Below are 24,007 nucleotides of genomic sequence, written 5' to 3'. Positions count from 1 at the left end.
ACTAGAAAATCCCCCAATTTATTTGTGGCTATTAGGTGAATCTGGCAGTGTTTTTCTGAATCCCAGTCTAGTTCATACGACTCTCTAAGTCACTAGATAGGATAGGATAGGACAGGACAGGACCTTGGAGGTCTTCAAGTCCAGCCCCCTGCTCAAGCAGGAGAACCTATACCATTTTAGACAGATAGTTTGTTTCATTTTTCCTAAATGAGTTGTGTTAATCTCTGAGTTGTTTTAGTGACATCTGTGTCTTAGAAAGGTAAAAGGTGTTTTGTATAATTGCATTGTAAAGTATGGCAACTACAATTTGCAAACCCTGATTTCCTGTTTAATGTGCCATGTGAAACCAGGCAGTTGTAGCTGAGTAAACCTTGGTATGGCACAGCCTGCCAATTGAGCTAAAGGCTGATTTTATGGTGGCTGGATGTTCTTGTGCCCAGCTTATGTCATATTGGCCAGCAGATGCATTAGGACTACACATTCCAGAATTCCCACCAACCTCTGTTCTGGCTCCCTGTTGGGAACAACAGAAGAAGTGACTTCTTTGACCAGCATCGCTCCTTGAATCATGGAATCAAAGTATCACGCTGTCCTCCTTTTGATTCTGCTCAATGAATATTTCCTCATAGCACTAGTCATTCAGCTTAAATGTTTTGCGTATTTCTGTCTGGGCATGTGTGTTTGTGTCTGTATTTACACTTGACATTTTGGAATCTGAGCCATGAGGTTCTTTGCTGGCCCTCAGGACAATTCCAGGCCTGCCTGTTAGGAAGTGAAGTGTGATCGACTCTGGCTGGAGGATCTGCCCCTCAATCATTTCTTCGGATATTTCAAAATGTGCAGATTCTGAGCTACAATTCCTCTTGGATCTGACTCAGTGCAGCACCTGCTGGTGACAATATGGAGGCTCTTATGGAGAATTGGGGTGCTTAATGGCCATCCTGAAGCAGAGCCTACATTTCTGGATGTTCTGCAGTAAAGCAATGAGGATGGTCACCAAGAAGCTTTTTCAGGTTCTTCCCAGCCAGTTTGTTCAACTTTAGAATTTCTCCATCAAAGTTGAGAAATTGAGTGGGATCTTTTTTCCAAATGACAGCAGAATGAGAGATTTAGTGTGGCCCCCTGGGACGAATCTTATGCAAGGTGTGGGGCTGTAGGAAGGGGGAAGCTGCAGAGCCCATGAAGGGCAGGGCATTCACACAACCACCTTTAGAATTTCATGAAATTTCATTGAAATGTTTTTCTCCCTTGGAAGGCAAGAAAAATGACAGGAAACAAAAAGGAGGACAGAGAAGACAGGATAACAAACTGGGTGGAAACAAGAGAAACCACCATTTTCTGGATTAAAATCCTCTCCAAAGACCCCAGTGAAGAGCCACGTCTTCAGGTTTCAGGCCGCTTCCAAACACCTGCAGGGAGGAGGCTGTCCGGGTCTGCCTGCTCCAGAGGAGGGTCTCACTAGAGAGCCTGGAACGAACTAACCATGCAGAACCAAGTCGGCTGGGCAGATGCTGTGGGGGGCAACTAGTGCAGCTGGCAAAACTGCAGCATTACATGGGCAAATCAGAGCTTGCCCATCACTGTCTTCTGGGCCAGTTGAAGCTTCTAGGTGGTCTTCAAGGGCAGCCCCTCATGGAGCATATTGCAATAGTCAAGTCATGAGATCACCACAGCACGGGTGACTGAAGGAAGACCTGGCACCCTGACCTAGAAAAGGGTGCAACTGGTACACCAAATGAAGCTGTGCAAAGACCTTCCTGACAGTTGCTCTTTCTCTTTAATCAAACCAAATGATTTTTTTCCATCTGGCCCTATGGAATATTAATGATGATTCAAAGTTGCTGTAAGTTCATCACTATCTATAGGTACAATAGCTATAAAAAAGCTCTGTTGGCTTTCCGCACAATGAGTCCTGAATCACACTCCAGATTCTGCCTGTGACTTTGTTCTAGTCAAGTTTACTAAAATGTTTTATGCTGAACTCGCTGTTTGAAATGCTGATGCCTGCTTCACAAACAATTTCACCCCTGTCTAAGAAAGTCTCTAAGAGGCAGAGAGACGGGGGGGGGGGCTGTCCTGTCAGGTAGCGCTTGCTTGCAATGGGGGGTGAAGGCTCTCCAGACTTCCTTCGCAGCTTGTTGTGGGAATGTGTTGCAAGGGTTTGAACCAATCCTAGGTGTGTTAAAGGCATCTGCAAATGCAGCTGAAAGACAGCCAACAGTTCTCAGGTACTGAGCTCTGGATGGCAGCACTGGCAGGTTGCAGGGTTGCATTCAGGGCCCTCTGGCTTGTTCAGGCAGAGCAGCCCACTTGAGGGTCCAAGTTTCTCCTGGCAGGGCTGGGTCCAGGACTTCGTCTTCAAGGCAGAAATGGAGATGTTCAGAGGCTGATTCATGCGGTGCCAGACAATTGGTCTTCACCCTCCCCAGATGCTGAGTTGTGTGAAGTAGATTTATGATGCCAAGCCAGGCTGTGGACAGGGTGAGCTGTCCCTGCAGGGGGTAGGGCCACAGGGCAGAATGGATGGGGCTGCCCCGTACCTATAGGGCTAGATAGTTTTTCTGGGAACTGAACCGAAGAAGCTTCTTGGATAAGTAGTGAAACGTCTTCAAGGAAAACAAAGAAAGCCCTTTTGTGGGATGGTGTCTTAAGCCCTGAACCCCAGGAAAAGACCCATCTGCTTGATGGAATCCTCTCTTTGCACCCTGGAAAACATTTTGGCAGTTGGAAGACCTTCCTGGCCCTAGCCAAGGGATAATTAAGAACTTCAGATTTAGAACAATGCGTGAATCCAACAACTGCAGTTGATTTAACCAACTTCAATGTCTCGGGGCCAAACTGGCCTCCCCCGGGAAGCTCCCTCTCACCCCATAAATGAACAAACCAGGGCAGTTGCTCCCCTGCCTTTTTAATGTCAGCTGAAAGTATTTGTATTTCTGCTCTCTTACAAATGCTGTTCAGGAGATTTTTTTCCTATTTAGCAACCTTCCATTCTTTTTGAGGGTCTGGCTGATGCTTTCTTCTTCTCCCCTCGCCCACCTGTCCTTCCCCAGGTTGTGCAGCGCATCAAAGCAATTGAAACCGAGACCCGGTTGCTGGTGGTGGACAAAGAGACCGATGAGCATTTCCGGAGTCTCCGCCTGACCTGCTCCGAGGAGGTGGGCTGGCCGGTCATGGTGGCAAACCCTGAGGCACCACCAGGCAAAGGGCCCAATTCCAGCAACGGAGACTCCTGGAAGGCTGCGGCCGAGCTGAGCAGCAGGAGCCTGAAAAGGCACAAGTACAGTTTAGGTTCGGAGAGTGGGAAGAAGGTAAGCCTGGCTGTTCCCAGAGATGGAGGGAAAGTGCAGCGGTAAAGATCTGAAAGGGGCTGCAGCCCAAATAATAGGGACAAGGTGACTTGCAAGGATGGCCCCAAGGCTAGATCAGGCCAAGGAGGGCCCCGCCCAGCCTTTGGGGTCCCTCCGCCAGATGCACCTGGTAGCATCCAGAATGGAAAAGACAGGCCTCTTCTGAGGGGCTCCAATGGTTGGCACTTCAGGGTCCTGGGGCATCACCTCCACTCCCTCCTCTTGATACCGGTCTGGCTTTCTGGAGGAAGGAGAGATGGGAGAAGGCTTAGCTGCCTGGGGATCCAAGCAGAGCTGTGATCCCCCACAGAACCTGCCACAGCAGCCACGGGCCGGATCGGTGGAGTGGCAGAATCAGCCTCTCTGGGTCGGGCTGTGCTTCTCTCATAATGTGGGCGCACATCTGCTTCCTCTGCCTAATGGCTTCTCCTCCTTGCTGCCACAGGCCTTCTCCTGCCCTCTGCTGCCCCGAACCCCCACGCAAAACAGTCCTCCCGCTGGACTCAAAGCCTTCCCCTCCACCTGCTCTCCGTGGCAACTGCCCACGCCGGAACTCCTTCGCCCTGTGGCTTCCCCGCCCTCCTCCAGCTCTCGTTCTCTGCACAAGGGGGAGAAACGGAGGCGAAGGAGGGGGATGGTTTCAGTTCACCCTGGAAGGCAAAACACACTGACTCTGCATCGGTTGAGGCCCTGTTCAAAATGCCTGCTTTTCTAAACCGAGCAACATAATTTGCATACTGTAAAAAGTGCAGATCAGAGCAAACTCAATCCTAATTATGAAACTTAACATCCAGAAATATTTGAAAAAAATAGATAACATTATGTAAAACTGCCAGCAACATTTGTTATGCTTGGAGAAATGGGCTCACGTGTCATTTGTAATGGAAACTTAAAAAAAAAAAAGATTTCTCAAATTCAACAAAGCAAACTTCATACATTCACAAAATTGACTAACTCAGAAAAACTGAATTTGACAGATTTGGAGAAATGAGAAACTACCAGGAACAAAAACTGATATTTAGACCTTTCACCAGTGCCAGGTTCCTCCAATATCAGATGGCCCAATAAGGAAAGGCCAGCCCAGCAACATGCAGACCGGCATCCAGAGGAGGCTCCCTGGGCTCTGGCAGAGTGCCTGGGTGATAGCTCCACCTTGATGGTGCTTTCCTCCCGCCCGTCCCAGGGAGCCTCTCGGGAGACCCTGCGCCCGGCCTGGAGCTCTGGGTTTTGCAGGGGCCTCCCATCCAGGCACTAGTGAAGTTTAGCACCGCTCAGCTTTGGAGACCGTCCAAAGTCACTTACTCAATTTATGACCACAATTGGGACAGGTCCCTAAGTAATATGGTTGTTAAATGAGTGATCACATAACCAAACTTGATGTTATGGGGGGGTGGGAGGGGAATGGGAGCTGGTTGATCATGAAGGTAGAGTGACAGTCGTTTTCAACAACAGGTTGTAAATTACTTTTTCCATGGCTGTTGTAACTTTGAACTGCCTTTAAACAACCAGTTGTAAGTCGAGGACTACCTATTGACATTAAATGGTAATAATATATATTCATTTAATAGCATTAGTGTACAAATGTTTGTAATGCTAATTTTGCACTGTTTGATCTTGGTTGCTGAAATAACATGGTCAGTTTCATTTGCATTTGGATGAACCTGGTGGGTGGTTTCCTGAAGATTTTTTTTTCTTTAATGCTGCAAAATGACAAATTAATAGAGAGGCTCAGCTGTAGCTCCATATTTTATGCAAATGTTTCAAACAGCTTGTTTGTCTGCCTGTGAACATAGCATGGATCTGTAAATACATTTTATGTACACTGCTGTAGCACAGTGATTCCCAAACCAGAAACCATGATTAAAACTGGTCCCATCGTTCCTTGGTTGGCTTTTCCCTTAGAAAAACAAAACGGAATAGCTGGGAATGATGCTCTCAGGTCAGCTTTAGGAAGCTTAAATCACGTCTGCTGGGGACGCAGCACAGGGGTGGGGGCAGGGAGACCCAGTAGGGTTTTAAGTCCCAGTATAAAGTAAGGAGGTTGCACTTTTTCTAGAGGATGCTGGGGGGGGGGGAGTCAAATCTTGATCTTGTGAACTACAAACAAACTAGAGAAAAAAATGTCCTGGAGCAGCTGTAAGAGTGGAGGAGGAAATAGGCATCTCTGAACTAACAGCTGTTGCAAAATGATGCTCTTGGTACAGTTGTGTGTACCTTACCTTACCTATATAAAGCAATGCAAAGCGCATTAGCCTTTTGGCTTATCTCCTCCCTCTGCATAATGGGGAGGAGAGGGCAATTAAACAGATTGAAGGAAGGCATGCTGTCATTTCAGAGCTGGATAGGAACTGCCTGCCTGCTTTCCAGTTTTATCTTTCACATTCCACACTGCTGCGCTTTGGAGAGTTGAGCTGCACCCAGTCAGGACAGTCAGGCTGGCAAAGCCTTCAAGAAAGGCTGGTCCAAGCAGGTGTCGTATCAGCTGATGGCCCTTACTTTGCGCAGGCTGCTCCATACTTTTCCTAAATGTTTTTAGATGCAACTTTCAGGCAACGGAGGTTTTGATGCACTGCAGAGCTAAATGTTGCTGTACAAGCACTTTTACTTGTTAGGCGTCTGTGCATTTTAGAGAAGCAGATGCAATCAAGTTAAGTAATTTTCTGCATGAAATAGACTAGAAGGGATTCTGAAATTAACTGAATCAGAGGTTGCATTTTGGTTATCAGGTCTGGGCTGCAAAAATACGGACAAGCAGCAGATGCCTGCCAAAAGATAGATATAAACTCTCTGCTACCAGCTGAGTTTTTTCTGCCTGCCTCAGATTATCTGCTAAAATGCAAGCGTATGTGATAAAAGGAAAGAATTGCCTTGATAATTTGGATCCCCCAAGAGATTGGTGGCACTAAAGGATACAAAATCCAGCTTTATCACATGTCCGGGAATGAAGGAACAATGGTTAAGGCTGATGCATGAATGGAGGCTGGGCACTGAGCGAATCACCCGAGCCTTGCTGGAGCCTCTGGCTGCCTGGCACCTTGCGATCCTCTTCTCAGTCCAGTAGAAACAGCACTGCTTTGTTTGCCCTGGGTCAGCTGAGGAACACAATGGCTCGCATACAAAAGGGGCACTCGGGTGTCATCCTTGCTTGGTTTGGGGGAGGCTGCAAAGAACTTCTCTTTTTTAAAAATGAAAACCATATTTGAAGAATGAGTTGCCTTCCCCAAAGACTTTGCCAGTGTTGCTGGGTCCAGCCTGAGGGATGTGCCTGATGCTTTCACCAGAGCTCCTTTAAGCATTGCAAACCTTCCTCCGGCTTTTGGGTTAAACTGCAAATGATTATCTCTTCAGTTGACTTACAGATTTCCTTGTGGAAAAGATTGGTTTGTGCAATTAGACGTTTGCATTTACCTTTGGGGGGGGGGATGGAATTGTGGCTTTCACATTGTAGACAAATGTTTATGAGGACCTTTGGGTTGTCTTTTCCCCTTTCTCTCTGTGCCTAGAGATTCAGCCCAGTGGGAGGAAGAAGAGAGACATGGCATCCCACCGTGGCTTGCGGGGATGTTTTTTGCAATTCCCAGGGTAGCCCCCAGCCTGGGCATTTTCTAGTGGTCTTTTCCCCAAGGGTCAGTCAGGCTTGACTCCCCATGATTTTTCAAGCATGAACTTTGCCTCATACTTGAAAATAATAGAACATACTCCTTGCCCCTCCTGATTCCTTCATAAGACCAAGCAGGGTGCATGCTGCTGGAATTGGGAAGTGGCTCATGCTTCTCTGGAGGAGGGGGAGATGCCATCCGCCTCTCTCAATCCAGCCATTTTTGAGAACTTCTGTCTTTCTCCATCCAGCCTTCTGTTTTTAGCAAAGGTCACAGCTGCCGGAGGTCTTGGAAGAAGTAGATCATCCAAATCTGATTCAGGCATGGTCCCAGGATGGAAATGGCACTGGTTGTCTTTGTCGGAGGAAGTCATCCTCTTGGTCCTCCTAGATCCTCTCAGAAACTACTGACTGTGGGATCTTCAGGACAGTTGCAGTAGGAGGCCCTGTTTTGCAGTGATTCTGCCCCTATCTGATGAGGAGGCTCCACTTAGCATTTGTGGGAGAAGCACAATTGAGCCTGTGGTAGCTCCAGTGTGGAGAATGGTGGGCTCGGCTCTCTCCCCACATCACTGAACATCTGCATTGAATATTGAACATCTGCCTCTAGGAAAAAACTCCATTGGTTTGGAAAGAACATCAACAAATGCTGATATTACTTAATTATGCACTGCCATCCATATTGGGGCGGGGGAATGGTGATGGCTTTGCTTGATGCATTAATTACAGACTTGCCTTACCGAGATCAGGGGGCCTTGGCGACAGTAACACATCCATTTATCACTGTGCAGGTGGACTACTGCCATGCATTCCACTTAGGGCTGCCTTTAAAGGTAACTTGGAAGCTTCATTAGGACGTAATGTAGCAAAACATCAACTAGCTGGGGAAAGCCGCTGGTGTAGAATTTCACCTGCTAGATGCCTGTAGACCTCCTGGCCGAATTCAGGGTCTTGGTTATCCCCTATAAAGCCCTACACAGCATGGGGCCTTGCCCAGCTGTCTAGATGTCTAGATGGGTCTGCTTAAGATCCCACCTCCTCAAGAAGTAAGAGGAATGCAGACCAGGAGAGGAAGCTTCTGTACGGCAGCCCCAACAGTATGGAATATGTTTGACCCCAGAAGACACTGAGAACTCTACCTTTAAAGCCCCCCCCCCCCTTGACGATCACGGGTGAGCTTGGAATTACTGTGTATTGTCCTGGCTTCTCTTTTGCTGAGGATGGGAAGGATGACCTCTTGGGGCTTTATCACGGAATTATGGTTTGACATGCAGAGCGGTTGATTAGGATTATATTTGAGAATCTCAGATAAATAAATGGAGTTAGATGGCCCCATGATCTGATGCTTCATACAGCCTAGGTTGTGGTTTATAGAAGAAGCCATGATAATCTAGTCTATATAATGTAAGCCATTTAGTATTTGCAAGCCACAGTTTATGCATCAGGTTAAGCTGTGTATTATTTTGACCATGGTCTGTAGAACAAGCTACTATGTAGTGTCCTGCTTTACACATCACCCTTGTCTTAGCCCTTGTTTTAAAACTACACTAACTTAAGTTCATCCTCCATGGCAAAATATACGTCCCTGATTTGATATGTTTAATATCTAATGTGAATTGCAACTGAGGTTCAGGTCTAGGGTGCTGTGTGAACCAGAATGGTACAGCTGGCTCAACAAACCACCATTTGCAAAGGTCAGCCCCTGGGGTGTACACGCCCTCCATCCTCTCTGCATTACTTCAGAGCATCCTTCTCTGCCCTTTCCCCTGTTTTCTCCTGTCGGGCCTGCGAACTTGGGTCGCCTGCTTGTCTTTGAATTGGGGTGTTGGCAGGAAACCCCTCCTGAGAAGGAAGGGATCCACCCCAGAGCAGAGATTTCCTCTGCAGCGGTATTTTTAGTGAAACACAAAGTAAGTGGAAAGGAACACGAGATCGGAAGGAGATTAAACCAGGATGGGCTGGTCCAGGCATGCTTTTGTTCCCGGGGACACGAGTGCGAGGTGCCATGGCTTTCTGGACCGAAGAAGATGTGGCAGAATTGCGGCAGAAACGGGGTGGGCGGGGCCTTGCTCAGTCGGAGGCATTTTGCTTGAGACTTCAAAGGCGGGGGAGTTGGGGCTTTGGAGGCAAATCTGCCACTTTTCAGTTATGTTGCTGTGCTGATGTTTTCTGCCAGATGTAGAGAGGGTACCAAGGAGTGGCAAAAGGTTATTGGCAGGATGAAAGAATACTTTTCTAGCCCGAATCCAGAAGAGTTTTTTTTGGGGGGGGGGATGATTTTGAGCATGATTTGCAACCTTGCAAACTTCTAGATGTGTGGACTTCAATTCCCAAAATTCTCAGCAATGTTCATGGGGTAGGAGAAGTCTGGGAGGTGAAGTCCACCCATTTGGAGGTTGCCTGGATCAGATGAAACTGAAATAGAGGCAACGGTAGGACAGGCAAGATGAAGAGTGTGACCTGTGCTTACCCATGCTTCATTTAACCATGGTTTATTAAATAAATCATAACTGAGTTTGCAGAATACAATATGCCATAATGTCTGTGACAATATCTACATAATCTATTACATCATAGCTTAATGTAAAAGTAGCTGTTGTGTGTCTGAAAAGACAATTCAGCCTCTTTGTCACCAGAATTGCTAGCACAATGACAGCATCCTCTAGACTGCCCAACCTGGAATAACTGAAGAGCTTGTTTTATTTCTGAGAGAATACTCTCACCTTGCCCATAATCGAAAAGGACCACAGGAACTGCATTGCCTCAAGCGAAGAGGGTAGCAGAGAGTTCCGAAGGACTGCAGTAGCTCCTCATATGGGGTTGTGGTGGGGTGTTTATGGGGAACCCTCCCTTTTCAACAGCCATGCAACTTGCCCCTCTCTGCATATATAATGTTTCCAAAATGTCTGGAAAGAGTTTGTTTTTCCAACTAGCTTCTTTTCTTCCGGTCTTAAGAGGGGGGGGGGGTTCCCTCTTTCTTTCAGGGACTCCTAAGACTATGAAATGCCTGCAGACCAAACGCTCTTCCCTTCAGGGTATTGACTCTCCCCCCCCCCCCCCGCTGCAGTCCAGCAGATCAGCCCTTCCCCCCTCCCCCAATCGCTTACTTTGGGCTGCTGTGGAGAGCGACTGGGCCACCCTCAGCTCAGGAGGTCGTCCTTTTCCGAGGGAGTTTTAACTCCCTTAACTGCTTGGTCGGACTCGGAAGGGCTCCTCTAGAACTGGAATGGTGTTTGTGTCGAGCGGCCCATAAGCCCCACACAATGAGCCTAGATAAGTAAAGGAATCCATTTCTGCCCAAGGAGCTCCAGAGACGGAGGAAAGTCCTCAGAAAAGATCAGACTGGCTTTCGGATGTGCTTAATGAGTTTTAAAAGCGCCCTGGTTAAGAGCAAATTCCAAGGCAGTTTGAAGATTGGTCTTCACCCTTTCTTTTCCTGATTCTCTCTGCTTTTTTTTTTCAAAGAAACCCAGGGCTTTTATTCTTCTTGGATTACAAAACCAATTTTGAAAATTAGGAAGGACGGTGAGCTTGATAAGTGTCAGTAGTCATCAGTAGCCGTCCTGCTTCTATCTGGTTTGGAGAAGACAATGAGAACAGGAGCCAAACTCAGGGCAGCTGATATCTTTGCGTTTGTTCTTCCCTAAAAGAACATCAGACACCAGTTCACCAGGACAGGTGGTGCGTGTCTCTTCTCTGGCTTGAATTTTGTTCTTTCGAACCAAGCAGCGACTAGAGGTCATCACAGATTTATGCAGGCATACTGAAGATTCAGAAGGCTTTGGGGGCAACCTTCCATTGTTCACTGTAGTACCACTTTATACTGCACTGGTGATGCCATATTTGGAATCCTGCATCCAGTTCACATTATAAAAAAGATGCTGAGATCCTAGAAAGAGTGCAGAGAAGAGCAACAAAGATGATTAGGGGTTTGGGGGCTAATCCTTATGACAGTGGTTCTCAACCTGTGGGTCGGGACCCCATTTGGGGTCGAACGACCATTTCACGGGGGGCGCCAAACAACGCAGTCCGCCATTTTCCCCCCCTTTTCCTTAGCTGTGCTACTCCCTTTTATTCTACTGGCTTTTGAAAGCCAATAGAAGAGACTCTCTTGAATAGAGTCTCATTCTATTGGCTTTCAAAAGCCAATAGGAATTGTCCAGGCTGTCTCTGCCCTGCTGAGCCCGCCAAAAGTCCCAGTCTGCAAACAGTGCTGCACCAGTTGAATAGTCCTCGACTTATGACCGGTTGGGGGTCGCAGCATTAAAAAGGTTGAGAACCACTGCCTTATGAGGAAAAATTGAGAAACTTGGAAGACAAGAGAAAGACTTGGGGAGATATGATAGCAGTCCTCCAGCGCTTGAGGGGCTGTCACAGAGAAGAGGTGGTTCAGCTTATTCTCCAAAGCCCCTGAGGGCAAGACAGGAACTAACAAATGGAAGCTTAACAAAGAGAGATCCAGCTAGAACTAAAGAGAAATTTCCTGACAGTGAGAACATTTAATCAGCGGAACAGCTTACTTTCCGAAGTTGTGGGAGCTTCGTCCCTGGAGGGTTTAAGAAGAGACTGGGCAGCCATTTGTCTGGAATGGTAGAGGGTCCCCTGCTCGAGCTGGAGAGTGAACAAGAAGACCTCCAAGCTCCCTTCCAATTCTGTATTTTGTCCCTTCTGCCTCCCTAGGAATCCATGTTGGCTTCCTATCTTACCTGCCTATGACTTACACAGTTAAAGAAACACATTTAAAACACGCTCCTCTTTGTTAGGCCCTTTTGCAAGCTGACTCTGGCCATTGCAAAGGTTATCAGGGTGGAGCGGGGTTCACAACAACTCTATTTTAGCAGGACTTGTTGCATGACCCCCAAAGGATCCAAATTGCTCTGCCAATCCCTAAGTGGGATTCCTTCCAAGCATCATTCCTGCCCAGTTATCTTTGGCTTCCGTAGGGCTCTTGCACCAGAGGCCTTCGGATGATGGCACTTCTTCAGTTACAAAGAGTAAAGTTGCAGCTCCAGATGTTCTAGCTGACTGGGGCAAAGGTCCAGATTGGGGAGGGTGGAATAATGCTGCACTAAAGGGTCTTAATGCTCTATTGATACTTTGGTTTATCTTGTCACAGAACGCCATAGAAATCCCATGTGCCCATGTCTGTCCAGCAACAGAGATTCAAATTGTTCATCTATGGCCCCAAAATAATTTGTTATTTTTCAGGGAAAAGCTTTTTTGCCAGTCACTTAGAAAAAAAGTTAACTTACTACGGTACAGGCAACTATGACATTGCTGGTTTCATGGCCGCTCTCATAGGGGAGATGTTTTCTTTGGTGCTTACCAGCTTGCATGCCCACCTGGATCTGTTTTTTGAAAGAAGCTGTTAAAAAAACCACCTTCCAAGTATTGTAATTATTTGCAGTTATGCCTTTGGGCTGGTGGAGATCAATTGTTGATTTTTGGTTATTAGCTAAGTTAACTATATGGTGAACACACAAGTCTCCTATCTCAGCTATTTGATCAGTATGATTTTCATTATTGTCCTGCTTTTTTATTTCTACATTACTCAAGATGGCATACATATGTTCCTGCCTGCTGTTTTTTTGTCAACAATAATCTTGTAAAATGTGGGTTGGATAAGAAGGGCTGCCCTAAATGTTATCCAGCTGCCGTCTTTGCAGTTCTTCCCTTTCTTTTCCTGATTCTCTCTGTTTTTTTTTTCAAGGAAACCCAGGGTTTTTATTCTTCTTGGATTTCTGATGTAGCACCTTAATCACTGCAGCAAATTAGAAATTTAGGTAAATGAGGGCAGATATGATATAGTTGCCCATATGGAAACTTGATGGGATGAAACCCACAATGGAACACACAGCTAGAGGGATTTAAATTATTTAAAAGAAACCAAATAAAAGAGGAGGTGGGGTTGCTTTCTATATAAGAAATAACTATATCTCTGCAGAAATAGAGCACAACAATGATGAAAACTTGAATGTATTTGGGTCAATATAAAAGGGGGGATGACATTGCCATAGATATATACTATAGGCCACACAACCAAAAAGAGGAAATAGATGAACTTTTTGCTAGTCAGTTAATTAAGGTATGTAGGAAATACATCACAATAGTAATGGGGAACTTTAATTACCCTGACATCAACTGGGAGACAAACTCAGCACCAGGAATCAAACCGATTCCTGACAAACCTAGCAGACAGCTTTGTCTCCCAAAAAATATAGAATGGAACTAGTGGATCAGCCATATTGGACTTAATTCTCACTAACAGAAATGAAATGATAAAAGGTGTTGAAGCCACAGGAACCTTGGAGGGAGAAGTGATCGTGCCATATTGGAATTCAACATCATGCAAGTACAAGCAATAGAACAGTCAAACTAGAGCAATGGTTCTCAACCTTTTTAATGCCGCGACCCCCAATCGGTTGTACGTCGAGGACTACTCAAGCGGTCGTAAGTCGAGGACTACTCAACTGGTGCAGCACCGTTCGCAGAATGGGACTTTTGGCGGGCTCAGCAGGGCAGAGACAGCCTGGACAATTCCTATTGGCTTTTGAAAGCCAATAGAATTAGACTCTATTGTTTGGCGACCCCCGTGAAATGGTCGTTCGACCCCAAATGGAGTCCCGACCCACAGGTTGAGAACCGCCGAACTAGAGTCTTGGACTTTAAGAGAGCTAGTTTCAATAAACTTAGAGAGAGCTTGGGAAGGATTCCATGGATGAGAATCCTCAAGGGGAAAATAACTCAAGAAGCTTGGGAAATTTTGAAAAGTGAAATTATAAAAGCCCAGTCTAGCACAATGCCAATGGAGAAATAAAATAACAGCTCTCAAAAGAAACCATGATCGTTGCATAAAGAACTCTCTGATAAATTGAATGATAAAAAGGACAAGTATAAAAAGTGGAAAGAGCGGCACACAACTAAGGCAGAATGTCAGCAAATAGCCTGAGCCTGAAAAGATGAAGTGAGGAAAGCTAAGGCTCAAAATGAACTAAGGCTTGCGACAAAAGCCAAAAATAACAACAACAAAAAACCTTTCAACATGTAAAAAACAAGAAAAAAGTTAAGGAAATGATTGGTCCATTAGTGGGAGAAAGTGGAAAGAAGGTGACAAGCAATGGAGAAAACAGAATAGCTTAACTCATTTTTTGCATCCATCTTTACACAAAGGGGAAAAAACAGGCCAACCTATCAAAAACAGTACCATAAAAAACAGATTAGAAACACAAGTTAAGACAGAAAATGGTAAGTGAGCACATGTCCACCCTAGACAAGTTCAAATCACCAGAACCAGATGGATTACACCCCAAGGTTCTGAAGGAACTAGCAGATGTGATCTCAGAACCACTGAAGATCATGGAGCACTGGGGAACTACCAGATTTATGTGATTTATGACTGTTAATTGGAGGAGGGAATTGTGCCTAAGGGGAGGGGAATTCCATTTTTGGCTTTAACTATGTAGTGCCGATATTTTGTTTCTTGAATAAAAGATTCTTTAAGGTAAACAATGCTTCAAAGTTCTTTTGAAGAGTTTCATTTGTCGGAATCATGACAATAAGTGAAAACCTCCAATTTTTACCTAACTATCTTGGGGTCCTGAGCCCCAGGCGCTGTCCTTAGAATTGAGGGATAGACCGACAAAGATTTGGGGAAGATCTCAGCATGGAGAAAGAAAGAGCGCCTGAAATCAGTATCCCGGCAGCGGCTGCTACCCCAAAGGGGGGAACACAAGCCAGCGGAGAAGGACCTTTTTCAGGCCTTCCAGTTGGGGGCAAGGCCCAAGCTGCAAGGACAACTGATCTGGTCATTGGAATGACCCTACCCAGTAGAGACTCCAGACACCTTGAGACGGCCTTGCCACAATCAAGTGCTTTGAAGATGTACGAGGTTGAGCTGCAAAGAGGGGATTCCCACATGTCGCATTCCCCAGACCGGTGGAGAACCACAAAATTGTCTACCGCTGAGGACTTGGGTGAGTGGAAGTACCTGTCCACAGTCCATAGTCAATCAGTGGAGAAGATTTGAGGAGCTAGATATAAAAAGTGGAGAACAACCTTCCCGTTCCCCAAACGCAAGTGATCATGATGATCGGCAAGGCAGCCTCCAACTCCTACCAGAGGGAACCCCAATCCCACATGTACAGATCAGGTAGCCTCCCCATCCTCGAACCCCCCCAAAAGCCTCCTACCGCTGAGGCTACTGAAAATCCCAGGCCACCTGCTGGCCCACCGATCAAGTGTTTTAGATGTAGACAACAGGGACATCGAGCAGCAAGTTGCTCAGTCCCTTACCCTCAGCAGCAGAATAGACCGGGACCACCAGCGAGAAAGAAACCAGCCCAGCAGGCAACAAAAGAGAAATCCAATTGGATCGCCCATTGCCCAAGTCATGTCTCCCATGCAGGAGAGTGCCGAGACCCAAACTGGACCTGCCGCAGCTGTACCCTCCTATGACAGTGATGACGAAGGAGAGAATGACCTGATGGTGAGTCGACACGTCCCATCTTTCTCACTACCTGCAAACTCATAATCCCTAAGATGGTGGCACAGGTAGATTTAAAAGTACTAGTCAACTCCGGATGCTCCCGATGCATTATTAGCTTATCACTTGCCCTGAAAATGGGCATATAAGCAAGACTGCTCTCTAAACCCATGAGATTTGAGCAAGCAGATGGCTCCTTAATGGGAGGAACTTTAGTCACGCAGTTGACTGAACCCCTACCCTTAGAAATAGGCGAGCACTGGGAGTTCATTCGTTTCATGGTGGCTCTGAAAATGACTGAGGCTGTGATCCTAGGATTAGCCTGGTTGGACAAATGGAAGCCGTTTATCTGGTGGAAGAAGGGAATGAGGACTATAAGGTTACCTATAGGACCCAAGCCCCCCCTTAACTCAGGGAGACTTTAGCCCACCCAATGAGCTAGTGCACATGACTGCCTTGTCTCAACCAGGTGAGCCACTCATCCCCAATGAATAGTGGGACCTAGCGGAGGCGTTTACTGAGGAAGAATGCGACACCCTGCTTCCTCACTGACCCAATGATTGCTCTATCAAACTGTTACCGGGAGCCAAACCCCCACAACCAAGAATGTACACTATGTTCCCCCTTAAGATGGAGGAGATGCAGCAGTATGTGGACAAAAATTTAGCAAGGGGATTTATTAAATGGGCCAAGTCTGCTGTGGGAGCCCCAGTGTTATTTAAAGGAAAAAAAAAAAGATGGGTCGCTTCATCTCTGCATAGATTATAAAGGTCTGAATGTGGTGAGCGTGAAAAACAAATACCCCCTCCCCCTCCTGAAGGACTTACTGATCCACCTGGCAAAGGGGAGGGTCTTCACTAAGTTGGACTTGAGAGAGGCTTATGACTGGGTGAGGATAAAGGAGAGAGATGAGTGGAAGACTGCTTTTAACTGCCCCATGGGGAGCTACCAATTTAAAGTCATGCCTTTTGGACTGCAAGGGGCTCCAGCTGTCTTCATGCTGCTGATTAATCAGGTACTACAACGGGGTTTTGGTGTATCTTGATGACATCCTGATATACAGCACAAATATGGCTGACCAGGTAAAACTAGTGAGAGAAGTGCTAAAGAAACTGTTGAACGCCAAACTTTATGCTAAACTTTCAAAGTGTGAGTTTCACCAGACCCGACTAGATTATCTTGGCTACAGAATTTCCAGTGAGGGCATTGAAATGGACCCGACCAAAGTGAAAGCCGTAATTGAATGGCAGCCCCCAAAGACTCGCAAACAGCTCCAGAGCTTTCTGGGATTCGCCAACTTCTACTGTCTATTCATCCCCTCCTTTGCCGAAATTCCCCTGTCCCTTATGGAATTACTAAAAACAGACGAAGAGGGAGGAAAGCCGTGTCCGGGCCAACCATTAGCATGGACTATGAACTGTCAAACCACTTTTGAAAATTTAAAAAGACTATTTGCAGTCAAACCAGTCTTAAAGCATCCTTGTCCAGGGAAGCCCTTTGTGATTCAAATCGATGCCAGCGACATGGCCGTCAGAGCTGTGCTACTGCAAAAGAACCAGAGTCGGGCCCTACAACCCTGTGCCTACACCTATAAAAAATTCACTGACTGTGAGAGGAGGTGGGTTGTGTGGGAAAAGGAAGCTTTCACAATCTGTTGAGCTCTATTAAACTGGCAACACTATCTAGAAGGGAGTAAGATGCCTTTCGAGGTATGGACTGATTACAAAAACCTAGAAGCACTAAAGACTCCCCGCAAATTGTCTCTGAAACAAGTACAATGGGTGCAGTACTTTAACCATTTTAACTTCACCCTAAAGTACATACCGGGAAGAAAAAACTTCTTAGCTGATATTCTATCCAGACTGCCTCAGTATAAAAGCCAGCATGAAGAGGTTAATCAGGCAATTATCTCCAATCCACAAACTGCTTCTCAACTTACGCTGTGCAGAGTTCCACCTTCAAGAGCCCCTAATCCCATTGACCCTGGGGCAAAGAAAATAAAACAAGAGCTATGGTTCAAGGACAATCAAACCTCCCTAACATGCAGGGATGGTTTGGCTTACAAAGGGGGAAAACTATATTTGCCAGAGACCCTCTGCCTTAATGCGCTCCAATATTTAAAAACATTACACCTCATCCGTCGTCAATTATGGTGGCTGGGATTGAAACAGGACAGGAAAAACTATGTCCAGAATTGTGCTGTATGTGCCACCATAAAAAGAATTCCGGGGAAACCCCCTGGGTTATTGCAACTGGTGGCAGACCCTTTCCAACCATGGGAAGAACTTGCTATGGATTTTATAGTAGATCTACCTGAAAATAGAGGAAATACAGTCATCTGGACTATGATAGATCTGTTTTCAAAGTAGGCTCACTTCATTGCCTGCAAAGGGCTCCCGTCCGCCCAATGACTAACCAAAATGTTCCTGAAACACATCTACAGATTGCATGGCGCATCTAAAAGAATAATCTCTGACGGGTGCAATTCACAGCTAAGTTTTGGAGGAGTTTTCTTAAACTAATTGGCTCATCTCAAGGACTATCATCGGCTTTTCACCCGTCTACCAATGGTGCAGCTGAATCTGCGAACTCAGTGGTGGAGCAGTATCTCCGATGCTATGTGAATTATCAACAAACGAACTGGACTGGCCTCCTGTCTTTCGCAGAGGTGGCTTACAATAGCTCTGTTCATAGCAGCACCACTTCACACCTTTTAAAGTGGACACAGAAAAAGAGTTCAGCCCAATACCTGAATATCCTCAGCGACCCTCCGCTTCCCAAACTCTTGATGTGGACAACAGGGTGAGGGGGTGGGAGGAAGTTTGGAAAACCACGAAAACTGCTTTGAAAAAGGCTTCTGAGATATACAAAAAGCAGGCAGATTAAAAAAAGGGCGCCTCAAAGAACATTCCAAGTTGGGGAAAAGGTTTATCTATCAACTAAATATTTACGGCTTAAGTTACCTAGTAAGAGGTTAGAACTGACTATTTAGGACCGTTCCCCATTGTAAAGATCATTAACCCGGTCACGGTGGAATTAAAACTTCCTAGGATCTTAGGAAAAGTTCACCCTGTTTTCCATTGTAGCCTGTTGAAACCTTTTCGGGGTTCCACTTTAAGACCTCCCCCTAAGAAGGCACCCAGACCCCTCGTGGTGGCAGGACAGACTCACTATGAAGTAAAGCGTATTCTTGATTCAAGAATTTTTAAAGGAAAATTGCAGTACTTAGTGCAATGGAAGGGATATCCATTGTCTGAGACCACCTGGGTGAAATCTAGTGGTGTAAAAGCTGACAGACTCATTAATAGGTTCTATAAGAAACACCCTAATAAACTAAGAGGCAACCCCTAATCTGTGCTTTTGTTTACATTACAGGATTTGTCCTTTTTGTAAGGGGGGCCGGATGTCAACACTGCTAACATCAGATATTTTTGCTTTGACAACAGATGGAAATGTAGCCATCTCTTCTCTTTAGCAACGGATGAGTTGAATACTGCCAAGTCCCCTCCCCCAGTTGCTCTTTGTGTGATATGGCAAATGTTTGCATCCTCTTCAACGGTGTCCGAAATTTAACTTCTCTGCTTCTTCTGGATCGGCATAAAAATTGCGAACTGAAGCTTCCGTGTGCGAAGAGGTTCTGTTTGCTGCACGTTGTTCAGGAGACTACCATGCATTAGAATGCTTGCATGAAGGCATCCAACGCCTCCTTAGTTGTGTATTATTAACTGCATCTTCAGGGCTTTTAATTAGAGGCTCCTGAGGGAGACCACACTTTCCTTGGATGTATATATTGAGCAAGAATGTCGCAGTCCTTCACCTATAATAACCAAACAGCGATGGGGAAGTCCTTCCTCTAACTGTGTTTCTCAGCCTTGGCAGGTTTAAGACAACTTCAACTTCCAGCAGTGCTGGCTGAGGAATTCTGGGAGTTGAAGTCTTAGACTTGTTAAGGTTGAGAAACCCTGCTTTAAAGACTTGAGTATTGAGTAGGATTTTGGGTCATGGAGTGAGAAACACAGCAGCAGTGGACATTTACAGGTCCAAAATCAACCAACTAGACTTTGGACCATCCAGCTCAGTTCTAACATTATCCAAATCCACCGTATAGTTTATTGTATATGTCTTTCATCTCTCCGAGAGACTCCTTGTTTTCTACTTATGCTCTGGATCAAGATGCATAGGAACCAAGTCCTTTTAGCATATTCTGCAGCACAAAACCCTGGAAATATTTCTCACCCTCCCTAGAAGAATTACAATGATAGCAAGAACAATTGCTTGCATTTTATATATTGAAAAGGACTTCCTGTCCTGGCTTCAGCCTGCAGATTTTTTATGCCCAGGTCAGTTTCTTTGCATGTTTCCTGGGCCTTTTTCTCAAACATCTTTTTCTTCCCAAAATAATTATTTTGTGGTATGAAAGTGAAGAGGAACTAAAGAGCCTCTTGATCTGGGTGAAGAAGGAGAGTGCAAAAGTTGGCTTGAAACTCAACATTAAGAAAACCAAGATCATGGCATCCAGCCCTCTCAATTTCTGGCAAATAGATGGGGAAGAAATGGAGGCAGAGACAGATTTTATCTTCCTGGGCTCCAAGATCACCACAGATGGGGACTGCAGCCAAGAAATTAAAAGACGCTTGCTCCTGGGGAGGAAAGCTATGGCAAATCTAGACAGCATACTAAAAAGCAGAGACATCACCCTGCCAACAAAAGTGCGTATAGTCAAGGCCATGGTTTTCCCAGTTGCAATGTATGGCTGTGAAAGTTGGAGCATAAGAAAGGCTGAGGGCCAAAGAATTGAGGCCTTTGAACTATGGTGCTGGAGAAGACTCCTGCGAGTCCCCTGGACTGCAAGGCGTTCAAACCGGTCAGTCCTAGAGGAGATCAACCCCGACTGCTCTTTAGAAGGCCAGATCCTGAAGTTGAAACTCAAGTCCTTTGGCCACCTAATGAGAAGGGAGGACTCACTGGAGAAGAGCCTAATGCTGGGAAAGATTGAGGGCAATAGAAGAAGGGGACAACAGAGAATGAGGTCGCTGGATGGGGTCACTGAAGCAGTAGGCGTGAACTTAAATGGACTCCAGAAGATGGTAGAGGACAGGAAGGCTTGGAGGAACATTGTCCATGGGGTCACGGTGGGTCGGACACGACTTCGCAACTAACAACAACAACAAAGGAGGAGCTGGGTCAAAAAATGGGGGAAAAGAAGCCGAGGCAAATAAGGGTGAAAATGGGAACAGAAGAAAAAAGAAATTAATATGACAAATAAAAGAAAAAAGAAAAAAATGACAAATAATAAACTTTCCAAGATATATTTAAGCCAATCAGTTCCTAACCCAGTCTTATTTTCTTGTTTATAGTAATCAGAAATCACCATATCAGAAGACAGAATAGTCAGTCGGTGTTTTTAAGCTAAAACAAGAGCGGTTGCAGGAACTGGGCATGCTAGTGAAGAGAAGAACCAGGGGAGATGTGATAGTGTTCCAATATTTGGAGGGTTGTCACAGAGAGGAGAGGATCAACTTATTTTCCAAAGCACCGAAAGGCCAGACAAGGAATAATGGATGGAAACTGATCAAGGAGAGATTCAACCTGGAAATAAAGGGAAATGTCCTGACAGAGAGAACAGTCAACCAGTGGAACAGATTGCCTTCAAATGTTGTTGGTGCTTCATCCCTGGAGGCTTTCAAGAAGAGACTGGACTGCCATGTGTCAGAAATGGTGTAGGATCTCCTGCTAGGACAGGGGGTTAGACTACAAGGTCCCTTCCAACTCTGTTATTCTATCTTATTCTATCTATCCAGTATCCCAAGAGTACCTAGCCAGATTTGAGGGCATAATATGCCCTTCCCCATTGGCCAGTCAGGAAGCAGTAGGTGGGCACTGCAGCCAATCGTCATTTGAGACCCCAGTGGAAGTGGGTTGTGCAATGGGGAGACTTGTTTTGGGGACCAGTCTTCCTCTCCAGCTCTTGTTCTTGGGGGTCTGGATCAGCAAAGCAAGAACGTGAGTTGGTTTAGGTATTCTCGTGTTCTGATGGCTTGAGTGGAATTCGTTAACTCTCTGCAGGTCTGGTCAACTTTTGGTTGAGTTTAATTCTTTTTGGTGGTCCATCCTGACTCCATTAAGTTTTAGCTAATGGTGGCTGAGAGATGTGGGTAGCTTGAGCTGTGGTGAGGGTGTGTGAACATTTTAAAAGAATGTGTAGAATGAGTTTTTTTAGAATCCAAAAGCATTCTAGAAATGGGAAGGTTAAATAGGAAGCCAAATGGATTCTTACAGTGCAATGAGACTTGTGGGATTTATAACCACAAATACCTTGTAAAACATTAAGCAAGAATTATCATTTGGTGGTTGTTATAAACTATCATTTCAAGCTTTAGGTAGGGAATTTGTTTTTAGTTACTAATCCATGGTAAATTAGCACATCAAGAAGAAAAGTAGATTTGAATCCTTGTTCCTGAAATTCTATGGGGTTTTTTTTCATTTGTGGGAATGCCTCTGCTTTGGATCTTCTCCCCCCTCCAGGGATCCTTGGGAGTTTCCTACCTGCTGCCCAAGAAAAGCTACTCTTCTTAGCTTAAATCCATGGCCTGCCTGTCTATGAACAGTCTCTGTCAACAATAGCTAAGAATAGACTCTGTGTGCTCTGAGACAGTATATTTCTGAATTCTATGTACTTGGCACAGTCTTGTCAAAGATTCTTGTGAATATCCAACTAGGTGCACCATCTCTATTTGGAGGGGAAAACTCTGGTGAGAAGACTTTAGGTACTTTCTTCAGTATTGAAATTAAGTTTTACTTTAATTAACAACACAGTTTGAATCTCACATCCTTCTTTTATATTAGCAATATACTGTGTTAGAGTGGGGCACAGTTTTGTGGGTAATTATAAAAAACCTATTAGCAAAATAAATAAATAAAGTGGCCTCCTTTGGTGAAAGTTGCGTTTATGCCTTTCATGGTAGATGTGAAAAGAATGATAGAACTACAGAATATTCCAAAGGAAGCAAAAGCTCCACAGATGCTAGTCTAACAAAACTGTCTTGTGTCTCACTTCAGACCAATCCAGTCCACTGAGACTGTCTGATGAAAATATTCTTGATTCAGCTGGTTGGCATGCCCGCCTCAGGCAGCATTTCTCCAAATATTTTCTGCTGAACCATTTCCCTACTTTTGATTGGCTTGTCGGCAAATCCAGCTTTTCCCTGCTTTTCTAAAACAACCACTTTGTGGGACTTTTGAGGCTCTCTAGAGGAGGCTGAGTGGAGTGGATGGTAGAAAAAATCACAAGAGCGCTTCTGAAAATGAAATTTAGGTGGGACCTAAAGGACATTTTTCTCTGAGATCATGGAAAGTTTTGCTCCAGGAAATAATCCCAGTGCAGGTCCCCTATTCCAGACAGAAAAAGTTTGGTTTATTTAAAACAGGGAAAGTCAACTGCCAGATCACACACCTACTTTTTCAAGGCCCTGGGATTTTTTCTACCTACAACTGATGAAAACTAGTGACATTCTTTCCTGCCTTTCTAAGGAAGTCCTAAAATAGGTTAACCAAGTTTTAAAAAGAAAAGTCCACACCCAAAAACAACAACAAAAAAGACAACTCAGACCTCCCAATATTTTTAGTATATCCTGAGCCACTAAGAGGTTCTCCACCTCCAGTTTCAATAGACATTGTGAGAAAAGTGTGGTCTTTGTTTACCTCAGTAATTTAACATCTACTGGAGGTTGCATGGCTGCTTCAACATAGACACAAGACCCATCTTGTGACAAAGCCAAAAGTTTGTGGAGGAGGCAGCCTTGGCCATTTTGGGGAGAGATAAAAGTGTAATCAGTAGAGGTTCTGCGATTCCGTTCTCCAGCAAGTACAGACTGAAAGAAGTCAGTCAACAAATTAACCTTCTAATCCATTCCATAAACCATAGATTTCCACAAAATAGAGTGTAAGTAACTGGGAAAGTAGGAGTTCCATTCTTGCCTTAGGCACGATGCCAACTAAGTGATCTTGGGCCAGTCACCCTCTCAGCTCTAGGAAGCAGGCATTGATGAATCACTTCTAAAAACCTTGTCAAGAAAACTAGGGATCACTCCAAACACAAACTTATTATTAGTGGACATTAATGGTTATGTACCATGATGTGCCTGCTACAGATGCACTGGACAAAAACATGACCAATAGCAAGCTGTGCTAAATGCCGCATATGGAAAGTGCATTTTCTACTAATAGATAATCGGTGAAATTGAGGAACCTGGAATTACAGGGAAATTTGGATTGAAGAGATTTGTTCATTACTGCATTCATTAAGCATCTCTCTTATGCAACATAAACAAATCAGCCAATGGATGTCATTGGAAACCTTGGGCCCAAAAGACCTTTGACAAGAGAATGAAGACCTCTCCAGCTAGAAAGGAGGAGAAAGATGCCTCAATCAAGAATGCCAAAGCAGAAGGGCTGTTAAGAAGATAAGAGAAATCCCAAGAAAACTGGGAGGAGGAAGAGGTAAGCATGGAAAAGCTAGAATAGAATTAGAATAGAATAGAATGGAATGGAATGAGCTCAAGCAGGAGAATCTATACC

The 24,007-nt window shown here is 45.2% G+C and overlaps 1 protein-coding gene across 1 annotated transcript in view; it reads left to right on the top strand.

Annotated features, from left to right (window-relative positions):
• SLC9A3R2 (SLC9A3 regulator 2) overlaps positions 1-24,007 on the top strand; it is a 92,746-nt gene that overhangs the window by 3,914 nt on the left and 64,825 nt on the right. The window contains exon 2 of the mRNA XM_039355575.1: positions 3,054-3,311. Within this exon, the coding sequence (XP_039211509.1) occupies positions 3,054-3,311 (258 nt within the window). The remainder of the gene's footprint in view (positions 1-3,053; positions 3,312-24,007) is intronic.

This window comes from Crotalus tigris, unplaced genomic scaffold (assembly GCF_016545835.1).
Source record: "Crotalus tigris isolate CLP2741 ecotype Arizona unplaced genomic scaffold, ASM1654583v1 scf7180000018693.663989, whole genome shotgun sequence".
In the NCBI taxonomy this organism is placed as follows: Eukaryota; Metazoa; Chordata; class Lepidosauria; order Squamata; family Viperidae; genus Crotalus; species Crotalus tigris.
Note: the sequence above shows the minus strand (reverse complement) of the source record. Positions and strands in the feature narration are given on the sequence as shown.